The following is a 26,633-nucleotide window of genomic DNA, read 5'->3' on the forward strand; positions in this document are numbered from 1 at the left end:
CTGTTTGATAAACCCAAAGACTCCAGCTTCTGGGATAAGAAATCACTTTTTGAGAAAAACTGCTAAGAAAATTGGAAAATAGTATGGCAGAAACTGGACATAGACCAACATCTTACACTGTATACCAAAATACAGTCCAAATGAGTACACAATTTAAATATAAAGACTAATAATATAAGAAAATTAGGACAGCAAGAAATAGTTTACCTATCAGAATTGTGGAGAACAGAGGAATTTATGACCAAACAAGAGATAGAGAACATTGTAAGATGCAAATGGATCATTCTGATTACATTAAATTGAAAAGTTTAGGAGGGAAGCAGAAAATTGGGAAAGAATTTTTACAACCAGTGTCTCTGTTAAAGGCCTCATTTCTAAAATATAGAGAGAACTGAGTCAAACTTATAAGAATACAAGTCATTCCTCAAGTGATAAGAGGTCAAAGCATATGAACAGGCAGTTTTCAGAGGAAGAAATTAAAGGTATCTATAGTCATATGAAAAATGCTCTAAATCACTACTGATTAGAGAAATGCAAATCAAAACAACTCTTAGCACCACATCACACCTATCAGATTGGCTAACATAACAAAACAGGAAAATGATAAATGTTGGAAAAGATGTGGGAAATTTGGAACACTGATGCATTGTTGGTGGAGTTGTGAACTGATCCAACCATTCTGGAGAGCAATTTGGAACTACGCCCAAAGGGCTATAAAAAATGTGCATACCCTTTGACCCAGCAATACCACTTCTAGGGCTATATCCCACAGACATCATAAAAATGGGCAAAGGACTCACATGTACAAAGATATTTATGTCAGCTCTTTTTGTGGTGGCCAAGAACTGGAAATTGAGGGGATGCCCATCAATTGGGGATGGCCGAACAAGTTGTGGTATATGAATGTAATGGAATAATATTGTTCCATAAGAAATGATGATCAGGTGGACTTCAGAAAAACCTGCAAAGACGTATATGAACTGATGCTGAGTGAAGTGAGCAGAGCCAAGAGAACATCACATGTACAGTAACAGCCACACTGTGCGAGACTGACTTTGACAGACTTAGCTCTTCTCAGCAATGCAAGGACCTAAAACAACTCAAAAAGACTCATGATGGAAAATGCCATCCCCACCGGAAAAAGACATTTGGAGTCTGAATGGAGATTGAAGCATACCATTTGCTCTTTTTTTGTTTTCTCTTGTTTTTTCTTTCTCATAGTTCCTCCCATTTGTTCTAATTCTTCTTTACAACATGACTAATGTGAAAATGTTTAATAAGAATGTATATGTAGAGCCGATATCAGATTGCATGCTGTCTTGGGGAGGGGGGAAGGGAAAGAGGCAGAAAAAATTTAAAACTTATGGAAGTGAATGTTGAATACTAAAAATAAATTAATTAATTCACAAAAAAGAATGAGGAGGATGAAATTGGAATTGGGGGAGTATTTAAGGGGAAAGATAAATTAATTCAGTTTTGAACATGTTGAGTTTAAAAGGTCTACTGGATATACACTTTGAGATATCTGACAGGCAGTTGGAGATGCAAGATAGGAGGTCTGTAGAGAAACTTGGGCAGGACAGGAAGATCCTTGGCAGCTGAAATCATCAAGTGAAGTAGCAGAGAGGGAGAAGAGAAGGTCCAGACTAGAACCCTAAGCGACATGTATGGTTAGTGGGTGTGATCTGGAGGAGGACCCAAAAAAAGAGACTGAGATTGAGAAGGAGTAGTAAGATAGGTAGGAGGAGAAGTAGGAGTGAGTGGTATCCCAAAAAACTCAAAAAAAGAGAATATAAAAGAAGAGAGGTTGTGCTCCAGTATCAAAGGCTACAGAGAGGTCAAGGAGAAAGAATATTGAAAGGTCATTGGATTTGGCAATTAAGAGATCATTTGTCACTTTGGAGAAAGTAGTTTTGGTGGAATGATGAACACTTACATGAATAACACTTTATAAGGTTTATAAGAAGAGAGTGAGAGGACAGAAAGTATTTTAAGTGGCCTTTTCAAGAAGTATATGCCATAAAGGGGAAGAGAAAATGAGGCTGGTGACTTTGCACAGCCCTCCCTCGCTTAAATTCAATTCACTTGCATGTCATGGTATCACCTCCTTGATGTCATGGTCATCTTCAAGAAGAAAGGACAAACAACAGCCATAAAGGGCAGAAGAGATATAGAATGATAGTTAACAGGATGGAATGATCAAGTCAGGGTTTTCAAATAGGAGACAGGGAATGATTGAAAATAAGTGAGGGAAGAGATGACAGAAGGAAAAATCTGTTGGAGTAAATGCGATGGAATGAAGTTACCTGAGCAAGTAGAGATGAAGATAAAGACACCTTATCATGTGAGAAAGGGGTGAAGGAGGAGTAAGTGGCTGAAGGCATATGAGTAATGTGAGATGAAAAGAGAAAAAGAGTTCATGACAAAAGGCTTTAATATTTTTTCTGTAATATATGAGTCAAGTTTCTCAGCTGAAAGGGTAGAAGGAACAGGAGCTACTCAAGTTTGAACATATGAAAAAGTTTGGAAGAGCCACTGTGGAGAGTGGGGTAGTGAGTTGGTGAGGTTGGAGTAATAGGACTGACTAAAAGCAATGAGAGTCCAGTTGAGGTTGTGTAACATAAATTTGTAGTGGACCCAACCAGAATGATTGTGATTTTCTTCAGCTTTGCTCAGCAGCATGTGTGTAGGAGTGAAGACGGGATGGTGGAAATGACACAAGGCTGATGCTTAGCAACCCTGGCTGGGTTAGAAATTCAAGAGAAGTCAGTTAAAGTTGAATTGATTCACGAAGGGATCAAGATGGAAAAAAAAGAGACTGGCTAGTGCAGAGAAGATGGCCTGAAAGAGAGGAGTCAAGGGATTGGAGGTCACAGTGTGGGTGAAGAATATTTTGTAAGATAAGGCAGGGGAAGAGGTAAAAAGCCAATAAATTAGGTTTGAACAAGGGGTTTTGGAATTCTTGAGCATGGGGAAGTAGTACCCTTGTGGGTGATACCAAGATCAAAGGTGTGACCATCTTTGTGTGTGGGTGATATTGAGAGTAAAGGAGTAGGTCACAGGAAATGAGTAGCTTGAGGTTAAAGTGTTTTGAGAAACAGTCAATATATATGTTGAAGTTTCCTAGTATGAGAGCAAAGGTTGGGGAAGAAAGGAAAATTATGAGCTACGTGATGAACTCACTGAAGAAGGAAAAAGAGTGGACCTTGGAGTCTGTAGACCAAAGCGACCAGGCTTCTGATTGGATAACAAATATAAATACTAAGAACCTCAAAGAAACTGAGGCTGATGGAGGTTGAGAAAGAAGCTGAAAGTAGCGAATGAAAAGCAAGGAGTAATCCAACTTCCCTGACTCAGCCAGTGAGCTGAGGAGAATGAGAGAAAGCACAGCCAACATGCCAATGAGGAGGGCAGGGTGCTAGATTTCAGATTAACTGGTATATGGATGGAGAGGGAATGAAATTAAATTTATAAAATGGTTCAGAATCATTTTTAAAATCATCTTAATAACCTAAGCTCCATTTAATTTAATTTGTAACTAAATAAATGTGAAGGTTTTCTCTGAAAAGGGTTTATCATACATATACACACACACACACACACACATTATATACACACACATATGTGTGTGGGTTTATCATACATACACACGTGTGTGTATGCATATATACATATATACACATATGTGTATGTATACACACATATGTGTATATATATATATATATATACATGTGTATATATAACTAGCAGCCATTCCATAATAGAAAAGTATTCAAAGGACAATGAGCAAACAGTTCTCAAAAGAATTGCAGCATTTCACAACACATAAAAAAATGCTCCAAATCACTATTAAGAGAAATGCAAATCAAATGAACCCTGAGGTTTCTCCTCATACCCTGCAAATTGTCAAAGATGTAAAAAAAGGCAATAGCCACTGTTGAAGGGGCTGTGGAATGACAGACACACTAATATAGTGAATGGATCTGTGAAGCTGTACCACCATTTTAGAAAGCAATTTGGAATTAGAGATTAAAAGTGACTAAAATGTCCAAATCACTGAGCTGACCCCAAGGAAACCATCAATAAAAAGAAAGTCCCCACATACACCATATTTGCAGCAGTACTTTTTATGATAGCAAAGAACTAGAAAATAGATGCTCATTGACTGTAGAATGTTTAAGCAAATTGTGGCACAAGAATCTAGAGGAATATTACTGTGCTATAAGAAATGATGTGGGGGGGCAGAGCCAAGATGGCAGCTGGAAAGCAGGGACTAGCGTGACCTCCCTGCCGAGTCCCTCCAAAAACCTATAAAAAATGGCTCTGTATCAATTCTAGAACGGCAGAACCCACAAAAGAGCAGAGGGAGCAGGGCTCCAGCGTCCTGGATGGTCTCTGGGTGAGGTCTATCCCACACAGGGCTGGGAGCGGAGCAGAGCCCAGCGTGAGCAGCGTGGACTAACCATACCAGGAGCCAGGCAGAATGTGCCCTACCACCGCACTCAGATTCAGTGTCTGACTTTGCATTCTTTCTTTGGTGACAAAGAACATACAGACAGAAGAAGTTAACAAAGTCAAAGAGCCTACAACAGAAACCTCCAAGAAAAACATGAACTGGTCTCAGGCCATGGAAGAGCTCAAAAAGGATTTGGAAAAGCAAGTTAGAGAAGTAGAGGAAAAATTGGGAAGAGAAATGAGAAGGATGCGAGAAAACCATGAAAAACAAGTCAATGACTTGCTAAAGGAGACCCAAAACAATACTGAAAAATACACTGAAGACAACACCACCTTAAAAAATAGACTAACTCAAATGGCAAAAGAGCTCCAAAAAGCCAATGAGGAGAAGAATGCCTTGAAAGGCAGAATTAGCCAAATGGAAAAGGAGGTCCAAAAGACCACTGAAGAAAATACTACCTTAAAAATTAGATTGGAGCAAGTGGAAGCTAGTGACTTGATGAGAAATCAAGATATTATAAAACAGAACCAAAGGAATGAAAAAGTGGAAGACAATGTGAAATATCTCATTGGAAAAACCACTGACCTGGAAAATAGATCCAGGAGAGAGAATTTAAAAATTATTGGACTACCTGAAAGCCATGATCAAAAAAAGAGCCTAGATATCATCTTTCAAGAAATTATCAAGGAGAACTGCCCTGATATTCTAGAGCCACAGGGCAAAATAAAAATGGAAAGAATCCATCGATCGCCTCCTCAAATAGATCCCAAAAAGAAAACTCCTAGGAACATTGTCGCCAAATTCCAGAGTTCCCAGATCAAGGAGAAAATACTACAAGCAGCCAGAAAGAAACAATTTGTATATTGTGGAAACACCATCAGAATAACCCAAGATCTAGCAGCTTCTACATTAAGAGACCGAAGGGCTTGGAATACAATATTCCGGAGGTCAATGGAGCTAGGATTAAAATCAAGAATCACCTACCCAGCAAAACTGAGTATCATGCTCCAAGGCAAAATATTAACTTTCAATAAAATAGAGGACTTTCAAGCTTTCTCAGTGAAAAGACCAGAGCTGAATAGAAAATTTGACTTTCAAACACAAGAATCAAGAGAAGCATGAAAAGGCAAACAAGAAAGAGAAATCATAAGGGACTTACTAAAAAGGAACTGTTTTGTTTACATTCCTACATGGAAAGATGATGTGTATAATTCATGAGACCTCAGTATTAGGGTAGCTAAAGGGAATATACATATCTATATCTATATCTATCTATCTATATATATATATGTGTGTGTGTGTGTGTGTGTATGTATATGTATGTGTGTATGTATGTATAAAGACAGAGTGCACAGGGTGAGTTGAATATGAAGGGATGATATCTAAAAAAAAAATCAAATTTAGGGATGATAGAGGAACATATTGAGAGAGGGAGGAAGGGAGAGATAGAATGGGGTAAATTATCTCTCATAAAAGTGGCAAGAAAAAGTGGTTCTCTAGGAAGGGAAGTGGGGGAATGAGCAAATCTTGCTCTCATCAGATTTGACCTGAGGAGGGAATAACATACACACTCAATTGGGTATCTTACCCCACAGGAAAGAAGAAGGAAGAAGATATAAAAGGGGGGATGACAGAAGGGAGGGCAGATGGGGGAGGAGGTAATCAAAAACAAACACTTTTGAAAACGTACAGGGTCAGGGGAGAAAATTGAATAAAGGGGGATAGGATAGGAAGCAGCAAAATAAAGTTAGTCTTTCACACCATGAGTATTAGGGAAGGGTTTTGCATAATGATACACATGTGGCCTATGTTGAATTGCTTGCCTTCTTAGGGAGGATGGGTGGGGAGGGAAGAGGGGAGAGAATTTGGAACTCAAAGTTTTAAAAGAAGATGTTCACAAAAAAGTTTTTGCATGCAACTAGGAAATAAGATATACAGGCAATGGTGCATAAACATCTATCTTTCCCTTACAAGAAAGTAAGGGAAAAGGGGATGAGGGGGAGTGGGGTGACAGAAGGGAGGGCTGACTGGGGAATGGGGCAATCAGAATATATGCCATCTTGAAATGGGGGGATGGTAGAAATGGGGATAAAATTTGTAATTCAAACTCTTGTGAAAATCAATGCTGAAAACTAAAAATATTAAATAAATAAAAAATGATGAAAAAAAAAAGAATAAGGTCCACTGAAGTAAATCTTATTTCCAAAGCAATCCAGCCTCTGTTCCCAGAGAATGGATCCTGAAGGGCCCTTTCTTTATGGGGAGCTCATAGTCAATGGAAACATTTCATACATCCCAGAACTACTTTAAAGTTCCTGACTCTCAGACTTTGTCCTCTGCTTCCATTCGCCCCTATCCCAGACCATTCCTTCCAGTGCTGTGTGCACCTCCAGAAACAGGAAATACTTAAATCGTTTCATCCCAGGTGAAAAATTCCTGGTTTTATCTATATATACTTGCATTAAATTGAATTGATAATCATATTAGCTATTTTGTGTATTCTTCACAAAAAAATGTTTTTAAATAATATCTTCTTAAATATTAATTTATTTTTTAGTTTTCAACATTCATTGCCACAAGATTTTAAGTTCCAAATTTTCTCCCTATCTCTCCCCTCCCCCCACCCCACCTCAAGATGGCATGTATTCTGATTACTCCTTTCCCCAGTCTGCCCTCCCTTCTATCGCCACCCCCCCACCCTCTTCCCCCTTACTTTCTTGTAGGGAAAGAAAGATTATTTTCCCCGCTGCTGTATATCTTATTTCCCAGTTGCATGTAAAAACAATTTTTAACATTTGTTTTTAAAACTTTGAGTTCCAAATTCTCTCCCTTCTTTCTTCCCCACCCACCCTCATTGAGAAGGCAAGCAATTCAGTATAGGTTATAATGTGTGTGATTATGCAAAACACTTCCATAATAGTCATGTTGTGAAAGATTTACTATATTTCCCTCCATTATATCTTGCCCTCCATTTATTCTATTTCCTCCTTTGACCTTGTCCCTTTACAATTAAAAGTATTTGCTTCCGACTACCCACTCCCCCAATCTGTCCTCCCTTTTATCATCCTTCTGCCTTACCGTAGGGTAAGATACCCAATTGAGTGTGTAAGTTATTCCCTCCTTAAGCCAAATCCAATGAGAGTAAGGTTCACTCATTCCCTTTCACGTCCCCCCACTTCCTTTCCATTGTAAGTTTTGCTTGCCTCTTTTATGAGATAAATTTTCCCTTTCTACCTCATTCTTTCTCCTCCCAATATATTCCCCTCTCACCCCTTAATTTTATTATTTACATATCATCCCTTCATATTCAACTCACCCTGTGCCCTCTGTCTCTGGGTCTCTCTCTTTATACATATATATATATATGTATATTCATATTCATATATGTTCCCTTCAACCACCCTAATACTGAGAAAGGTCTCATGAGTTACAAATATCATCTTTCCATGTAGGAATGCAAACAGTTCAACTTCAATAAATCCCTTATGATTTCTCTTTCCTATTTACCTTTTCATACTTCTCTTAATTCTTATATTTGAAAGTCAAATTTTCTATTCAGCTCTGGTCTTTTCACTGAGAAAGCTTGAAAGTCCTCTATTTTATTGAAAATCCATATTTTGCCTTGGAGCATGACACTCAATTTTGCTGGGTAGATGATTCTTGGTTTTAATCCTAGCTCCTTTGACCTCGGGAATATCATATTCCAAGCCCTTTGATTCTTTAATGTAGAAGCTGCTAGATCTTGTGTTATCCTGATTGTGTTTCCACAATACTCAAATTGTTTCTTTGTCTCTTTGCAATATTTTCTCCTTGACACGGGAACTCTGGAATTTGGCTACAACATTCCTAGGAGTTTTCCTTTTGGGATCTTTTTGAAGTGATGATTGGTGGATTCTTTCAATTTCTATTTTACTCCTTGGTTCTTGATAATTTCTTGAAAGACGATGCCTAGGCTCTTTTTTTGGTCACTGCTTTCAGATAGTCCAATAATTTTAAAATTATCTCTCTTGGATCTATTTTCTAGGCCAGTGGTTTTTCCAATGAGATATTTCACATTGTCTTCTATTTTTTCATTCTTTTGGTTCTGTTTCATAGTTTCTTGATTTCTTATAAAGTCATTAGCTTTCATTTGCTCCATTCTAATTTTTAAGGCATTATTTTCTTCATTAGCTCTTTGGACCTCTTTTGCCACTTGTTCTAGTCTATTTTTTAAGGTGCTATTTTCTTCAGTATTTTTTGGGTCTCCTTTAGTAAGCTGTTGACTCGTTTTTCATGATTTTCTTGCATCACTCAAATTTCTTTTCCCAATTTTTCCACTACTTCTCTTGATTTTACAAATTCTTTTTGAGCTCTTCCATGTGCTGAGACCAATTCATATTTTTATTGGAGGCTTTGGATGTAGGATATTTGACTTTGTTGTCATCTTCTGGTTATATGTTTTCATCTTCTTTGTCACCAATGTAAGATTCTATAGTCTGAGTTTTTTTATGCTGTCTGTTCATTTTCCCAGCCAATTACTTGACTTCCAAGCTCTTTGTCAAGGTATGACTCTGCTTGCAGAGTAGAGAGTTCTCTGTCTCAAACCTTAGTGGTTTTGTACAACTACTTTCTGAGCTGCTTCTAGGCAACTATAAATTTTCAGTTCTTCCCAGGTGGTATGATTCAAGGAGAGGTGTTTACTCCTCTCCTGGCCTGTGCTCTGCTCTGTGAGTGACCTCAAGTACTGTTCTCTGCCTTGGAACTTCGAGGAGGATTCCTTCTCCACAGCCACTACAAGTTCTTCCACAGTAGTACTCTTCACCCCAGGAACCGCCACGCAGGACTGCAACCCAGATCCAAGCAGGGCAAAGCAAGAGAATCCTCTGTCAGTACCAGCAAAGAGATCCCTGCACTCCCACTCTGTTCAGATGCTTGATCCCTCCACCGTTTGTGGGCCTGGAGCTCTGGAAGCAGGTGCTGCTGCTGCTGCAGCAGCCACCTCTACCGCCCCAGGGCTAGGGCCACACCATGCTCTTCTCTCACCCAGGTCTGACCAAGTTTTCCCACTGACCTTTTACTATGTCTTTGGTATTTGTGGGTTTAGAAGTCTGGAAATTGCCACAGCTGCCAGTAATTCAGTTCCCTGAGGCCTACTCTACCCCAGTCTGTGCTGGTGAGGTCTAGGCTGGGCTGTATTCTGCTCCCAGCAAGATGCGACAGACCCTTTCTGTCGGCCTTCCAGGCTGTCTTGGGCCGGAAACTTGTTTCACTCTGTCATTTTGTGAGTTCTGTAGCTCTAGAATTTGTTAAGAGTCATATTTTAAAGGTATTTGGAGGGATTGGGGGGAGACCTCAAGCAAGTCCGTGCTTTTACTCTACCATCTTGGCTCCATCCCCCCACCAAAACAGTATCTTTTACTTATTTCTGAGAAAAACATCAGTTGAGAAATTACTTGTAATTTAATCTCCCTAGTCTTTTTTTCCTGGCATTATCTTTCATACAAATGTAGTAAACACAACTTAGACTAAAAATGATATTATTTTTGAAAGCTCAAATAAATGTCTTAGAATGTGAGAAACTTAGTAGGCAGAAAATATAACAAGCAGAGTACCTCCTTCCCTCCCTCCATTACCAGACACACATCTGTTAAATCAACTATACCTTTACTGGCTCTGTTGAAGATGTATTTTCTGTTTTCTGACTTATAGTGACAGGCCCATTTTCAGGACTGCAAAATAAAAACCACAACATTTTTTTAAAATTTAAATCAATTCAACAAATAAATTATCAGAAACTGTTTTCTTTTGGTATTTATATCTCTAGCACTTAACATAGTATCCTGCGTACAGTAAGCATTTAATAAATGTTTGCTGAATTTAATCTCCCACAAATAAGCATAAATAATAATATGTGCCAACTGAGAGAGAAGTGTAGTCTAGCAAATGTATAAATATGAATAGCATAATTAACATAATAATAAGTACAGAAAAAATTTTGAAAGCTTATACACAACTTGAATTCAAATATGTAGTAAGTGTGTTATTTCTACACCAAGAAATTTTTTAGAAATTGTATTTAGGGTGAACTAGGAAGTATAAAATTATAACAGTGAGAATTATTAGAAGTAGGGAAAACAAACCCCATAATGAAGTTTGAATGGATTAAAACAGGAAAACTTTGCTAACTGATTTGCTCTAATTAACCATTTCAGAACTGACTATAATACAGACTTGGACTTTGACAAATAGAAGATAATGTGTTTCTAACAAATTTTAAAATGTTAAATAATTTCTAAGAGAGGTAGTTTGGCACAGCAGATAGAAAGCAAGTCTTAGAGCCAGGAAGACCTGGATTCAAGTCCTACTACTGATATATCCTGGATATGTGACTCTGGTCAAGTCCTTTAACCCCAAGGTTAATGCTTAGTGCTCTAGGTCAATGTTAAACTCAAATAGAAACCAGGGCCACTAATACTTATATAAGAATCCCTGTGGGCCACATTTGACTAAGTTTTAAAAATGTGATCATATTATCTATGTTTTATTGTATTTTTAAAAATATTTCCCAATTACACTTCAATCTCGTTCAGGCGTTATACACCACATACTGACTGAGGTGTTTGACTCCTCTGCTCTAGGTAACTCTCAAGAATAAACCTTGCAGATATAATGCCTACTTGGCACTGGTAGAGGTAGTTTTTTCACCTGTGAGTGGTCCTTATGAATGAAGTCAGAGGGCCAGTTCCTATCTTTATAAATAAATAATAATGAGACAGTTTTCCTAATGTGATATTAGGAAAGTTCCAAACAATAGGTGATAGTTTAAAAATACATTCTGACCTGAGGCATGGAATATAAATCTTAAGAATATTCAGTTTCTTAGTTCTATTTTAGCTAAGTTGGACACTGATCATCAGAAATTTAGTCTCTTCCTTATACACAGCTAGATCACTTGATACTTAAAGGTGATAATGTAATCCATACTAATTAATGAGCATGAATCAATTTAAAAAAAAACACATAAAGGATACCTAGTGATCATTAAAGACTAACAACCAGTCTATAAATATCCAGTCTCCCAGAAAAAGGATGGGGGGGGGGGCAGGGTAAGGTAACGTTACAAGAAAAGGAACGAACAACATCAGTAATTACCTAAGTTGTAATTGTCATCATCTGTCCAAAGCTTAGCAATTTTTAACTGAGTCCTTTAGTATATAGCCTAAAAAACCTTAAGATCAAGATGCTATAGAATGGGAAAACGTAGGAATAAGATTCAGCAAATTTTGAGGCAAAATCAAAAAACTAAAACTAGCAACAATTAGTAAAAAAAGAAAAACCTAATTACTCTAGGTGTTTTTAGAGAACTTCACATAAGTAACATTTAGATAGTTACATTGTGTTACATTTTTAATTAGCTAAATTTAAGTCCCCATATTATGGTGCTTTGCTTAATGAGGAACAATGCTTTGAGGAAGTGTGATATACAAACAGAAAAGATTATGAGGCAAACATAAAAGATCAGACAAAGTTTAATGCTTTAAATATCTTTAGGGTGAATGTTAATTTTCAATGGATAATTTATTTATCATGGTAAATTACTTACAAATTGGCAAAATCTTCATATAGTCTTTTTTTTAAATTGTAGAAACCATGTATCAAAATTGAAATTCTATTGCCCTGAAATGTAAAAATTACTTGCATACCATTCCATTATACTAATATATTCCATATAGTATTATATTTTTAGTTTTAAGCTATTAAAGCTTAAAGTGCAGTAAAGTTTCTGGGACATCTTATACTTTGTACTATTTTGGTTCATAAAAATTCATTAATTCCACTAGAAATATTCCCTTTAAAAATTCATAGATAATTGATAGTTTTTAATCAATCACTGATAATTTGTATGATAAAATTTGACATACTGCTGATGCAAAACAGATTTTTTAAAAACTTAAGTCAATCTAAAGAGAGAAATCAGAAAGTCCTGGTAACTGGCATCCTTAAAGCATGTCAAATCAATCTATAATGATTTATTACTTTTTTTAAAAATCAAGTAAGATTATCTTTTCTCCAGGACAAGATAATATTTTATTAAAAGTGACACATAAACTGTCTGGTAATCTCAGCCAAAAAGCCAGGGATCTGAGCATGATCAATTTTTAATTAGGCTAGCAATAATCAATAAACTGGGTCACTGGTCTCTCTCAAAGACTAGACCCCCTAGTGAGGCCTGACAGGGTCATTTAAACTTGGGTCTATCTTCCTTCTTCGCCTGACGGTACATCATTTGGACCTTCCCTGGAAAAGGTAAGAGATCCCAATTGGTAGACATTTAATAAGGAGGTAGGTTAAGAGTTATCTCAGCTCCTCCCTATTATTTCCTCATTGGGAAAGAGAAGTAATCTTCAGGTGATAGGATAGGTCTGCAGCAGGGGAAAAAGGGTTGGCCTTCAGGTGTGGTGGCTCATGGCCCTCTCCAGCAATTAAGGAATGTTAACTGCTTGATGGGCATCAACAGCCTTTAGTAATCTTGGCTAGAAAATCAGAACCATCTCAAGCAGGACTCCCTCTCTCCCCACTTTGGTTTCCCCCTGAAGAACAGATCAACCCTAACTTTAACAAAAAAAATAAAAGGCCAGGAGAGTCATCCCCTGAGGAAGGGCCCAGTCTAAGCTGGTTCTTTTTTTTTTTTCTTTAAATAAAAGTAAGGGTCCCAGGTAAAGAAAACAAGTGCTTCAGGGGCTAGGAGTATACATCCTATAAGATTATTAAATTAAATTATTTTATAATACTGCTGTAATGTTCTTTAGAAAAGCAGGATTTAAAACCAGGAGCAGTAGCGCATGTACACTTTGAAGTCCCTAATGCTGAGGAAGTTAAGATTGGTAAATCACTTGATTTCAAGAGTTCCAACCTGCAGTAGGCCTAAAACTCAGGTGGTATCAGCACTAATAGGGTGATGAGACCCCAGAAGCAGAAGGCCATCAAGCTGCCAAAGGAGGAGTTATCAGTGCAAGTCAGAAAAATGAAGGTTAAAGCTTCCAACGAATCAGTATTTGCATCAGGCCCATGAGTAGCCACTGTACTTCAAGCCTATAAATTGGAACAGGGAGAGCTAGGCTAAAAAAAAAGTGCAGAATAAGAAAGTTGGCCCCAAAAAAGTCCATTTCTTAGCATGATTATAATATTGCAAATGGCCTGATAGTATATGTACATTTTGTATGTAAAATCTTGAAGTCATTTTTGTTATTTTAAAGGGTATCATGGAATTATCAAATAAAATTTCATTTCATTTCACTTTAATCTTCAAAATGTTTTCTAACAGTTTTTTTGGATTGAGGAGAGGGTCCGGATGCCAAAGACAATTACAAATGCTATGTACTTATATAATATGTAAATTCCATATATATTCACATGCTTTAGATTTATAATAGCCCAAGAACTGAGGCTATTCCATCCACTTCATCTGGTTTATGGATTTCTTGGACAATCTTTACCTGGGTAGGTAAGTGGGTCAGGCCCTGACATTCAAAGAATTATAGAGAATAAAAGATGAAAGTAACCTTGGAAACTATCTAGTCAACTCCTTTTATTTTAAAAAATAAGAAAACTAAAGTACAGAAAATTAAGTGATTTGTCTAAGGTCTGACATGTAGCAGGACTAACTCAACAAATGGTATAACAATACTTTTACTACCTCCATCAGTACTATTGTGAGGCAAGCCTTTTGTAATTTCAAAAGTGCTCAATCAATATGAGTATTATCACTATCTTCTACACCACTGATTACCATCTTTTGGCTTCATGTATCAGCGAGGCACTAAAGCAGGTCAGTTAACAGTGCTGTTAGCTTTTTTGTGCCTAAGATTTGTATGTGCAGCTGTGTTCAGTGACTGAACTGTTGAACTAACAAGAACACTTCTTTGCCTCTGCTTTTCCAGCTTTTTCTTCCAGGGCTGCCTTTAACATCTGACTAAATTATGGACCCTGATTTGGAAATTACTGGGTACTAAATATTGAACAGGTTGCCATGTAAATTGGTGCTATTATTATCATCATGCCACTGTTTACTGATCTAATTAACACTGTGATCTGACAGTAAACTGATAAATCACTAAGAAGTCAAAGTTGCATATCTCAGTTTTTATTATTTATTAAATGAGGATGTTGAACTAAATGACCTCTGAGGTTCCTTACAGATCTAAATCAATAATGCTATGGAGAACATAAGCCACTTTCTATCTGTTTCCACCTTTCCTGATCCCCAAAACTTAAGTTTCCAGGCTCAGGTTACTCTACTACTTCAGTACAGAGGTTGTAGTGGACCATGAACCTCATAACTGACCATTCACTTCCATCATTAACATTCTGACAGGTGACCATTGTATACATTTACTTGCATTCATGTTTGTAAATCCATGAGGAAATTCATGAGGAGTTAGATGACAATGTTAAGAATATAAAATGATGTGCAGACAGAGGTCTTTTGGGATAACATGTAAGATTCTTAAATTTAGCACAGAAAGAATAACATTAAGGAAGACACTAAAAATAATACACGGAGGCTAAATATATAAGGCTGTATAAGTTGAATAAGGAAGTCATTTGATCATTTATTTTAAAGGGAAAAAATACATTCTATATTCAAATATATTCAGTATGTACTCTAACAAAAAACTGCTGTTTATCTCACTAATATGTTAGTATTCTCTTTTGTATTTCATCCCCTTATAAAACTGTGAACTTCATGTTCTCATGGAGGACACGGACTGTCTTATCTAAATAGTGCTTCTGTATCAAGCCTGATATACTGTTAATGTATGTTTGCTGAATGAATGCTGGATTCAGCAATTTTAGATGAATACTGTACAAATAAGACACTGATTTTAATCATCAGGTCCATGAAACGTAGAAAAATAATTTAGAGGTGAAACAACCCCACCTATTTAGGGTCTGCATAGAAGTATAGGGAATTAAGGTCAATCTCACTAATTAATCTATGGGGAGATTCAGGCAGAGTATGTAATGGATCCATATAAACCAGTTATGCATAGTTTTATGAAGTGGACATGACAGATTCATGACTTACAGAATTAAACAAGTAAGTTTAGGTCCATGCCTACACTGGCATCAAGCAAGTAGCAAATTTACAAATCAGTTTCTTTACAGATAAAAGATGAATAATAGCTGCCACTAGATTTCAGTAAAGTACAGTATCCTTCAGTAAAGTACAAACATCATTTCTATAAATGGTACAAGTAGAAACAAAAGCATTTAAGAAGAAGGTAGCTTTGAAGCTAAACAATCCACCAACTAACAGAAGGGAATCCTCTTAATGTTTCTCTGTTTTCACTTTGGTCTAGTAAGGTTTAACTAATGTACTACTGAAAATAGAAGTACCAGGCAAATGACCAAGCCTATGCATTTTTTGCCTATTTTTAAGAGAAGTGGAACAAGTGGTTCCCCGTAATACTATGGCATGTAACATATATACTGTTGCACACATGTAACATACACATATAACACATATAGTTGCAATAGGGGCATGTATTGTATCCTTGCATGCAATCTATATATATAGGTGATTACTGAATATAATTCTATTATATTTATTATGTGTCATATTGCATGTGACTTTCTTATATTTGCGCTGTTGTCATATATACTATGATTACGTTAGTTGCATGTTCAATGGCCAAATGCACGCAATTCGAACATCAATTCAATATATTATGTACTTGTATATGCACTATACTAGGTGGGATGACTGCCTATGACTATGTCATATGCCAATTTATGCTGATTATGATGTATGATGCAATTTATTAGGAGTTTTGATATTTGTTACTCAAGGAAAAATATAGAAAGATAGCATGGTTTTCACGGGCTATAATATAACACTAAACTCGTGGTTTTTCTTTGCTTGCTTTGTGCTTTGTCATATTCTGGCTGGTGAAAATCTTGCTATTTCCTCACAAATGGCAAAAAAAAATAATAGTAATGCTATCACACTCAATTCAACTATTTATTAATAAAGCATCCACTATGTGCAAAGCACATAGTATATTAGGCATAAAGATACACAGACAAAAACTGAATACTCCCTACTCTCAAGTTGTTTATATTTTACTGGAGGAAAATAAGTGTATGAGTAAAAAACAAACTACATAAAAAGTGGTACAAAGTAATTTTAAGAAAGATAACTAACAACTGGGGAGATCAGGAGAGACATCGTGTATCAACTGATAGCTAAGCAGTACTTTGAAAGAATCTGGGGAATATAGGAGGTGGAAACATGGAAGAAGAGTTGTCTAAACATAAAGGGACCACTTGTACAAAGGCATGGAGGTATGGGACGAAAAACCATGGAGCAGGAAATACCTAACAGGCTAGTTTGACTATCAGATTCCCAAAGGACCATACAGCCCCTTGGGGGGGCAGGGTGCTGGAACAACAAGGCGGGGGATGTAAGGGGGTGGTAGTAGCCTCAGGTGGAACTGGGGGGCACTGAATAAAAATAAGGGGAGGGTGGAAGCATAAGGAAAGAAGAGAAGAAAAATTTAAAAAACCATTCAAACATGTTTCATCTGTTGTGTAAAAGTCATAGTAATTACATTATTTTCTAAATAAACACATAAAATGCAAGTTATAATTGATCGGTGGTCAAAGTTGGCCAAGCAAGTGTTGGCAAGCCAGCTGGGAGTCCAGCATGCATTGGCAGGAATATGTGCATGTAATGACTTGTTTACATACAATACTATACAGGTACATGATGCAATACTGCATCATCAAAATTTCAATGGAGAAAAAAAATCACAAACTTAAAATAAACTATTAAATTTAAGATGTGTCATTTTTTAAAAAGTATTTCATATTTTTTGAAATGATACAAATTTCAGAAAAATTGTCAAAGGGTTAAAGAAAGTAGATTTCTGGGGGGTGCTGAGTAATTTTTTTAAAAAAGGGGCAGCAGGCCAAATAAATTTGGGAACCTCTGGACTAGATTATAGATAGTGTGAAGAATACAGTTATCCCTTCCACTTAGCAGGGGATAGGAGCAAGGCACCCTGCAACCTAGAAAATCCCCATAAAACTTTTTGGCCCTCCCTGCATACCAGAGAAGTCATCTGAATTATTATGGTACTACAAGATAATATGTTGATATTATACAATATGTATATTTTATGCATTTCTGAGTTTTTAAACTTTTTCTGTGTCATCTGCAGCTTCTGCAAAACTCCCAAAAGTTCCAATTTAATGTCTTATGCTAACCCGGGATATATCAAAACCATGATGGGGAAAGTCACAATATGGAATATTGTGAGTGGAATAACTGTAATATAAAATAAGACAGCCAAGCAGAGGTAACCAGGAACTGATGAAGCTTTTTTTGGGCAGGAGAGTGACATGATTAGATCCGTACTTTAAAAGGAATATCGGTTTGGCAGACATTCGGAGGATGGATTATTTGAAGGAAGTCCTGGAAACAAGAAGAACCATCACAATACTCCAGGCAAAAGATGATAAGAGTCACAACAAGGACAAAAACTGTATGAGTAACAGAGAAGAAAAAGGACAGGTGTGAAAAGTAATGTAGGGGTAGAATTTATAAAACTTAGCAACTGATAGGATATGAAGGTTGAAAGAGAACACTACATTATAACTTCAATGTTAGAAATCTGGGTCACTGGCAAGAAGAATGAGAGTTCCATTTTGATATGTTAAAGTATAGATGCCTGCAAATATTGAGGTAGAGATAAATTTGGTTTGATTATGTAGATTTGACAGTACTCTGCATGAATAACAGTAGAACCCTTGACAGCTGCTGAGATTCTATTATGACAAAATTTGGAGACTATGGTAGTCTTTGTCAACCTTTCAAAAACATAATTGAACTGGAATAGTTTTTATATGGTAGAAGTGTTTACTTCTAAATTAGTGGAAATTTACATTAAAGGTTGTATTTAGACCCAGACAGAAAAAAAAAATCTTGTTAAAATAAGCAAATTAGTAGGATCAAAGGTTTTAATTTGGAAAGGGACCTTGGGGATCTTCCAGTCTAACTTTCTTATTTTATTCAAGGAAACTAAAGCCCAGAAGAGTTAAGTGACTTGCCCAAGGTTCTCACAGGCAGCAAAAAGCAAAACCAAAATTTGAATCCAGACTTTGTAATAGTTAAGCTTTTGGCAAATTCTGTTTCTTCTGAACTAGCCAATAAAACAGTAACTACTGAATCAAATTGTAAAAAAATAGAATAAGCCATTAAAATTCATGGAATCAGAGGTAAAATTTGAGAGTAAAGTATTTATTAGATTTTTTCAAGCAAAATTAACACTAATAGGAAAAGTCCCATATACTTGCTTTTCTTTTTCTTTAAAAGCTATTCAGAACCATTATGTATGGAACTTAGTAGGTCCTCAAGTTTAATCTTAACACCATGACTTTTCAATCACAAAGAAAATGTTTAAAATTAAAACAAAATGTTTTTTTTAAATAAACAAATACTGTGATGTGCATCACAAATGACGAGGTGTTTATTTCCTTGACTAATAAGCGTTTACATCCCTTTTCACAATATGCCTTCACACTACTGTGATATTCTTACTTATTTTGGGAAAAGGTAGAGGTCAAAAGAGAAAGGATTATGGGCTACTGCACCAGACATTTCTTTATTTCATCAAAAATCTATCAACTATCAATCTCATTTCATAAGACAGCACAAAAAATCAGTAGGATCAAAACCTAAGTAAACAAAGTTATCAATGAATTTTCTCCCCTAAAATTTATTAAAATGTCACATTACATAATAAACCTAATTTACCCAAACCTTAAATGTTGTCACAATCATGGGCTATTTATTACAATATATGAAGTACTACTATATGCCAATTTAAGATGTCTTCTAAATTCAGGAAAGTGAATTAAAACTCCACACTTTATAAAGGTATTTTGCTACTTACTAGAGGTATGCCGAGTCTGAAACTTCATTCAAAACCATTTCTAATTCTAACCCCCTTCTGAGGAGTCTTCTCCATTGGGTAGCTCTCTTCATACACAACTTAAAAGCAATTCATAGCATTTAGAACTGAAAGAGAACTTAGAGATCGACTACTCCATTCTCTTCATTAAAAAGAAGACAAAACAGGCTCAAAGAGTTTCAGTGACTTGTCCAAAATCACACAGCAAATAGTAGAAGCAGGAGTCTAATGTTGACTTGTAACATCAGCTCTGATTATAAGGAGATACTACATCTAAATATTTTAAGTTGAGATCAGGGGTTCTTATCTAATTTTATTGTCGTGGACCCTTTAGCAGGCTAGTGAAGCCTTTGGACTCCTACTCATAACAATGTTCTTAAATGCATAAAACAAAATAAATAAGATTATAAAGGAATCCAATTATACTGAAATATAGCTATCAAAACATTTCTTTTAAAAACAATTTCATGGACAACAGATTAAGGATCCCTGAGCTAGAGTGACCAACACATATGCCCAGGATTCAAATATTAATAATTGATTGTCCTGATATTTTGAAATACTCAATCACACACAGCTACTAAATAAATGGAAATGTTTCATTTACTAACAAAAAGAAAATGAAATTATCTTTCTGCTACAATGAAAATAAATGTACTTCATGATAGGGTACAACATCACCAGGATTTCAAAAATCTTTTGGAATAAAAAATCTTAAAAGTAGATACTTTCCTACGTTGGTCTAGGATTCTTCAAATCTGTAGAAGCAGGAGCAAAAGATGAGGAGAAGTAGGGTCATGACCCATCATACAGTTCGTGTTCTGATTCCCTTTTATCTAGGTGACTTAGAGTGGAACAAAAAATGAAGGTGTGGGATGTCAGCACACTGTTAATACTCTAGTCCCCCCTCCCTTCATTACCTGAACCAACTATCTAATCCATGCTGAGAAAAAGTATCAAAGTCATCACCAAAAAATGTCTTGAAAGTCCCATATATTATGTTACTCAATTTAGGGTGTCTTTCATAACATTTCACATGTCCTTACATAAAAGGAACGCAAGAAAAATAAAAGAAATATTCACTATAGAATATTGTATCAAATATGTCATGGTGGTTCTCTTTTGGAATACAGTCTCAATTCTTTTCCTTAGTTAAAGTCTTAGGTAAAAAATCATCAAGAGGCCATTGCCTAAAATAATATATCTCTCTGGGGGCTACTGGAATCCCTAGTACATGCCACTTCTAAGAATATGAATTGATGGGGGGAATGGGGGTGGAGCCAACATGGCAGCTGGAAAGCAGGGACTTGCTTCGGCTCTGCCCCAGGTCCCTCCAAGCACCTGTAAGAAATGGTTATGAACAAATTCTAGAGCTGTGGAACCCACAAGATAGCAGAGGGAAGCAGGGCTCCAGCCCAGGAAAGCCTGGATGGTCGCTGGGAAGGGTCTATCCTATGGAGTTGGGAGCGGAGCTGAGCACAGCCCAGCATGGGCCACGCCAGGACCAACCAGACCAGGAGCAGGGCGGAACAGGCGGTAGGGCCCAGAATCATTGAGCTGTGGCAGTTACCAGACTTCTAAACCCACAAACACCAAAGACAACAGAGCAGGTTAGTGGAAAAACTGCTAGATCAGAGTGTGCAGTTGGCCCCAGCCCTGGGGGCGGTGGAAGTGGTGCAGTTTTGGGGCTGCTTCCAGAGCTCCAGCTGAGGTTGCTTCTGGCCCCAGGCCCACCTGGTGGGAGGAATTAAGTGGCAGATCAGAACAGGAGTGCAGAGCCTGCTTGGATCTGGGTGGTGGTCCTGGTTGGTGATTCTTGGGGGAGGAAGAGCGCTGCTGTGGCAGAGCTTGCTGTGTAGAAGTAACTCTGAAAACAGCAGCGCAGCCCCTAAAGCTTGGAAAAAAATACTCTCTACTCTACAAGCAGTCATACCCTGCTGAAAAACTCAAGGGTCAAGTAGTTGGGTAGGAACATGAAAAGGCAGCAAAAACAAACTTAGATTCAGAATCAGACTTTAGAATCTTCTTTTGGTGACAAAGATGATGAAAACATACAGCCAGAAGAAGTCAACAAAGTCAAAGAGCCTCCAAGAAAAATATGAATTGGTCTCAGGCCATGGAAGAGCTCAGAAAGGATTTGGAAAAGCAAGTAAGAGAAGTAGAGGAAAAATTGGGAAGAGAAATGAGAAGGATGCGAGAAAATCATGAAAAACAAGTCAATGACTTGCTAAAGGAGGCCCAAAAAAATACAGAAGAAAATAACACCTTAAAAAAATAGACTAACCCAAATGGCAAAAGAGGTCCAAAAGACCACTGAAGAAAATACTACCTTAAAAATTAGATTGGAGCAAGTGGAAGCTAGTGACTTGATGAGAAATCAAGAAATTATAAAACAGAACCAAAGGAATGAAAAAATGAAAGACAATGTGAAATATCTCATTGGAAAAACCACTGACCTGGAAAATAGATCCAGGAGACCTAATTTAAAAATTATTGGACTACCTGAAAGTCATGATCAAAAAAAGAGCCTAGACATCATCTTTCAAGAAATTAGCAGGGAAAACTGCCCTGCTATTCTAGATAGAGCCAGAGAGTAAAATAGAAATTGAAAGAATCCACCCATCGCCTCTTGAAAAAGATCCCCAAAAGAAAACTCCTAGGAATATTGTCGCCAAATTCCAGAGTTCCTAGGTCAAGGAGAAAATATTGCAAGCAGCCAGAAAGAAACGATTTGAGTATTGTGGAAACACAATCAGGATAACACAAGATCTAGCAGCTTCTACATTAAGGGATCAAAGGGCTTGGAATATGATATTCCATAGATCAAAGGAGCTAGGATTAAAACCAAGAATCACCTACCCAGCAAAACTGAGTATCATGCTCCAAGGCAAAATATGGACTTTAAATAAAATAGAGGAATTTCAAGCTTTCTCAGTGAAGAGACCAGAGCTGACTAGAAAATCTGACTTTTAAACACAAGAATCAAGAGAAGTGTGAAAAGGTAAACAAAAAAGAGAAATCATAAGGGACTTACTAAAATGGAATTGTTTTGTTTACATTCCTACATGGAAAGATGATGCTTGTAATTCGTGAAACCTTTCTCAGTATTAGGGTAGTTGAAGGGAATATACATATATATAGACAGAGGGCACAGGGTGAGTTGAATATGAAGGGATGATATCTAAAAAAATAAAATCAAATTAAGGGATGAGAGAGGAATATATTGAGGGAGAAAGGGAGAGATAGAATGGGGTAAATTATCTCACATAAAAGTGGCAAGAAAAAGCAGCTCATTGGAAGGGAAGGGGGGCAGGTGAGGGGGAATGAGTGAATCTTGCTCTCATCAGATTTGACTTGAGGAGGGAATAACATATACACTCAATTGGGTATCTTACCCCACACGAACATAGGTGGAAGGGGATAAAAATGGGGGGACAATAGAAGGGAAGGCAGGTGGGGGAAGAAGTAGTCAAAAGCAAACACTTTTGAAAAGGCACAGGGTCAAGGGAGAAAACTGAATAAAGGGGGACAGGATAGGATGGAGGGAAATAGTCTTTCACAACATGACTATTTATGGAAGTGTTTTGCATAATGATACATGTGTGGCCTATGTTGAATTGCTTGCCTTCTTAGCAAGAGTGGGTGGGGAGGGAAGAGAGAGAGGAGAGAATTTGGAACTCAAAGTTTTAAAAGCAGATGCTCAAAAAAAAAAAGTTGTTTTTGCATGCAACTGGGAAATAAGATATACTGGTAATGGGGCATAGAAACCTATCCTGCCCTACAAGAAAATAAGGGGAAAAGGGATGGGGGGGGAGTGGGGTGACAGAAGGGAGGGCTGACTGGGGAATGGGGCAATCAGAATATATGCCATCTTGAAGTGGGAGGAGGGTAGAAATGGGGAGAAAATTTGTAACTCAAAATCTTGTGGAAATCAATGCTGAAAACTAAAAAATATTAGAGTATGGAATTCAAAAGAAAAGAAAATGAATTGATGATATCCTAACCAGAAAGTAAGTTGGATTAGATGATCAATCCTATCCTCCCTACTTCAGTTCCAAATCACTGGAAATATAATCATTGACAAGGATAAAACAGTTTCTCTCCTTTGTCCCCACACCCACACCCAACAGACACCTAATTGGCATTGTTTGGAAAGCTACTACTGAATCTGACACTTTGGAGACCTTAGTACAAGGGAAGATTGGGAAGATTCAGATTTACCATTGTAATTGTCTCTAATATAGAAGTCATTATTTACTAAACACAGCATTTTCATTTTGAAAATATTCCCTAAATATTAAGTCTGTGGAAAACCAGAGACATTTATATAAAATTGAGTAAAGCTCTTTATTAAGGATTTAGACCTTCACTCAGAAGATGTTCCTTTCATCTTGAAATAAGAGAAAATCATGACAAAAACTGCATCCCTTGTACATCTTGTTAAAATCACTAAATTGTATTATCATTACATATAGTACTACTAAGGCATCTCATTTGTTTCATTAAACTCTTAATGAAGACTTTGGCCCTTCAGTTCCCATTACTCAAATGGAAACTTGGAGTTTATTTTTTTTTAAATGTCTTTCCTATTTTCCCCAACCCCCTTTGAAAAGTGGTAGTGGAAATCTGTTAGCTCCTTATTTAAGATGAAAGCAAAATGAACAGTCATCCGATATGTATATAATTAAAATAAGCATTATAAAAAAAAAATCCCAGCCTTTTCCTGTAGATAAAGAGGAAGAGAAAAGAGGTAGTGGCAGGAAGATATGGCACAAGTAGAATTAGCTCATGCAAGAAGGGAGTTGACTGAAGAAGTGCCTCAAAAGCCAACCTCAAATCTGCTAGGAAGACATTTCTTTGCAGTTCCACTTACTGTATTTAAAGCATGGACCTTTCATTCCTATCTCTGAATAAAATTACTAGGCCAGAAATATAGTTTTAACCTGGATTCACATACTTCCATAGAACTTTCAAGTGGTAGTCTGTTTGAACACCCTTATATATGATCAGTTCCACACTTTTGCTGAGATGACAAGGAACATTCTAAAAAAACTTTAATTATCAAGCCTTTCTTCATATAGTAACAACAGTTTTAACTGATGCACAGTGTAGTGATAGTGTAACAGTACTATATAAAAAGAAAGTAAAGAGGAATGCATGGTCATATAAGCACACTGCTTAAGAAGTTTGAGTTAGGCTTTTTAAAATACGAACCAGTTAAAGTGGAACCTCTCAGCTCTCACCAACCAACAATGACAAAAATACCTTAAGCAACCTTATAAGAATAGTGAATTGTAACAACAAAAGAATGATACTTTTAAGAGCTCAATCTTGTTTGTCATTGACCCTGGCATTAGGTGAAGAATAATTTCTCCTGTTTTACTAAAAGGGAAAATGTAACCAAAAAAATGAAAACCTAGAAACCAGGTAGGAGTCCATCGCAGTTAGATAATTTCTTTTTCTCTCACTGATCATTAAAGTACTCTGTGGCAGATGAAGTCTCCTAGATTATGTATAATTTTTTTCCAGCAATTTTCTAGTTTATGACTATAGTGGGGGAGAAGAGAGGGAGAAGATAGAGAGGGCAGCTTTCCTTTTAATCAAAAGTTTAAAAGTGATGGGGAGTGATTGTTTCTAGATTTTTTTTAAAAGCTTGAGGATGAAATGGATTCAAGGAAGTATATTTTAATGACAGATAACCACGAACTTTACTATGACTGTTTCATTTTACAGCAGGTGGGACGGGGAATTGGTGACAGAGCAGAGGGAACGACAGGCCAAGAGTACCAGTTTCTGGAAAGTCTTGGGGAGCTCTAGGCAGTTGACTGCCTAAGAGTGTGGTGAGGAACACAGCTAACGCTTCAGAATCCGGCCACTGGTGGGTTCTCTCGCTAGTGTTCGAGTTCGGGCGAAGTCTTCAGCATTCAATCTCGTACTTGTTTGAGTCATGAGGCTTTGGACAATGAAAATAACAGGATGCTCCCTGGCCACCGTGTGAAAGCATCGGCCAGCCTGCCCCGCCCGAGTCCTTCTGCCTGCGGCCCAAGGTCCACCCCAGGCCACCTCCTTCCCAGCTCGGATTTCTAGGCTTCAACTGACAACCGTTTTCCATTCGAACCTGAGGGGCTGGCGGGGGAAGTGACCTGGACCAGTGGACGTGGAGAAGTGTGTGTGAGAGAGAGAGAGAGAGAGAGAGAGAGTGTGTGTGTGTGTGTGTGTGTGTGTGTGTGTGAGAGAGAGAGAGAGAGTTTTGTGTGTGAGAGAGAGTTGTTTGAGTGTGTGAGAGTTTTGTGTGTGTGTCTGTGTCTAGGGGGCTGTAACAAGACAGGGAGAGGATGTCCAAGTCCAGAAAGCCCCCGGAGTTGGGGGAGGTGAGGAGGGGACTTAACGGTCGAGAGGTCAGGCAGGAACCGTCCCCAGATATCGGCGCTGGTGGCTGGGCAGTGGCGGGCCAGTGACCAGGCGGCGGGGGAGGCCTCGGCCGCTGAGAGGTGGGAGCAGAAGTCTCAGTTAACTTTACAGGCGAGTCGGCGCCGCGTCTGGGCGGAGTGAGCCCGGGCCAGAGCCGCCCCGCCAAGTTCCCCCCCACCCCCTAGCCCCCTCGCCCCTGCCGCCCCCGCCTACCTGGGAGCGCCTCCAGCCTGGGGCTGGGTCGCCGCCGGCTTCTCCTCCTCTTCGTCCCGGGAAGTGCTACGAAGAGCGAAGAACCGGGAGAAGCTGGGCCAGGAGGAGCCGGCCCTCCTCCGGCCGCCGCCGGACATCTCCGCGGGGGGAGAAGCGGCCGCCTGCCCCGAGCAGCGGGGGAGAGGAGTGGGAGACCGGCCGGCGCGCGCAGCGCCGCTCGCGGATTCCGGGGGCTCGGGACCCCGGGTCGGGGGCGGGCCTGAGCGGGGCGGGGCGGACCCGGACTTCCCGGGCTCCCTCTTGGCTCGCGGCGCAACTTTTAATCCATTACCAGGGGACTATCCTGGCGGGAGAGAATTGCCAGTGCCGGGACTGGAGCTGGAGTGCGGGGCGAGCCAGCCAGCAGCTGCCGCGCCCCGGCCCGCCCCGACCCAGGAGGAGCCAGAGGCGCCAGCACCGCCCCCCGCCCCGGGGAGCAGGGCGCCCGTGCAGCCCGAGCCCGGCGCCCTTCCTGCTCAATCCCAAACTTGCTTCCCCCGCCCCACCCCCGCTTGTAACTTTTGAGTACTGGGAGGGTCCCTGCGCTCCTACCCACC

General features: G+C 38.4%; 1 protein-coding gene across 2 annotated transcripts in view; it reads right to left on the reverse strand.

The window, feature by feature from the left end:
* Positions 1–26,329, reverse strand: part of CRYBG3 (crystallin beta-gamma domain containing 3) — a 146,263-nt gene extending 119,934 nt beyond the window's left edge. For both annotated transcript variants that reach the window (XM_036747824.1, XM_036747825.1), the window contains exons 1-2: positions 26,038–26,329; positions 10,098–10,164 (exon numbers count right to left, since the gene is read on the reverse strand). In XM_036747824.1, the coding sequence (XP_036603719.1) occupies positions 10,098–10,164; positions 26,038–26,174 (204 nt within the window). In that variant the 5' untranslated portion in view covers positions 26,175–26,329. The remainder of the gene's footprint in view (positions 1–10,097; positions 10,165–26,037) is intronic.
* Positions 26,330–26,633: the final 304 nt, after the last annotated feature.

This window comes from Trichosurus vulpecula, chromosome 2 (genome assembly GCF_011100635.1).
Source record: "Trichosurus vulpecula isolate mTriVul1 chromosome 2, mTriVul1.pri, whole genome shotgun sequence".
Lineage (NCBI taxonomy): Eukaryota > Metazoa > Chordata > Mammalia > Diprotodontia > Phalangeridae > Trichosurus > Trichosurus vulpecula.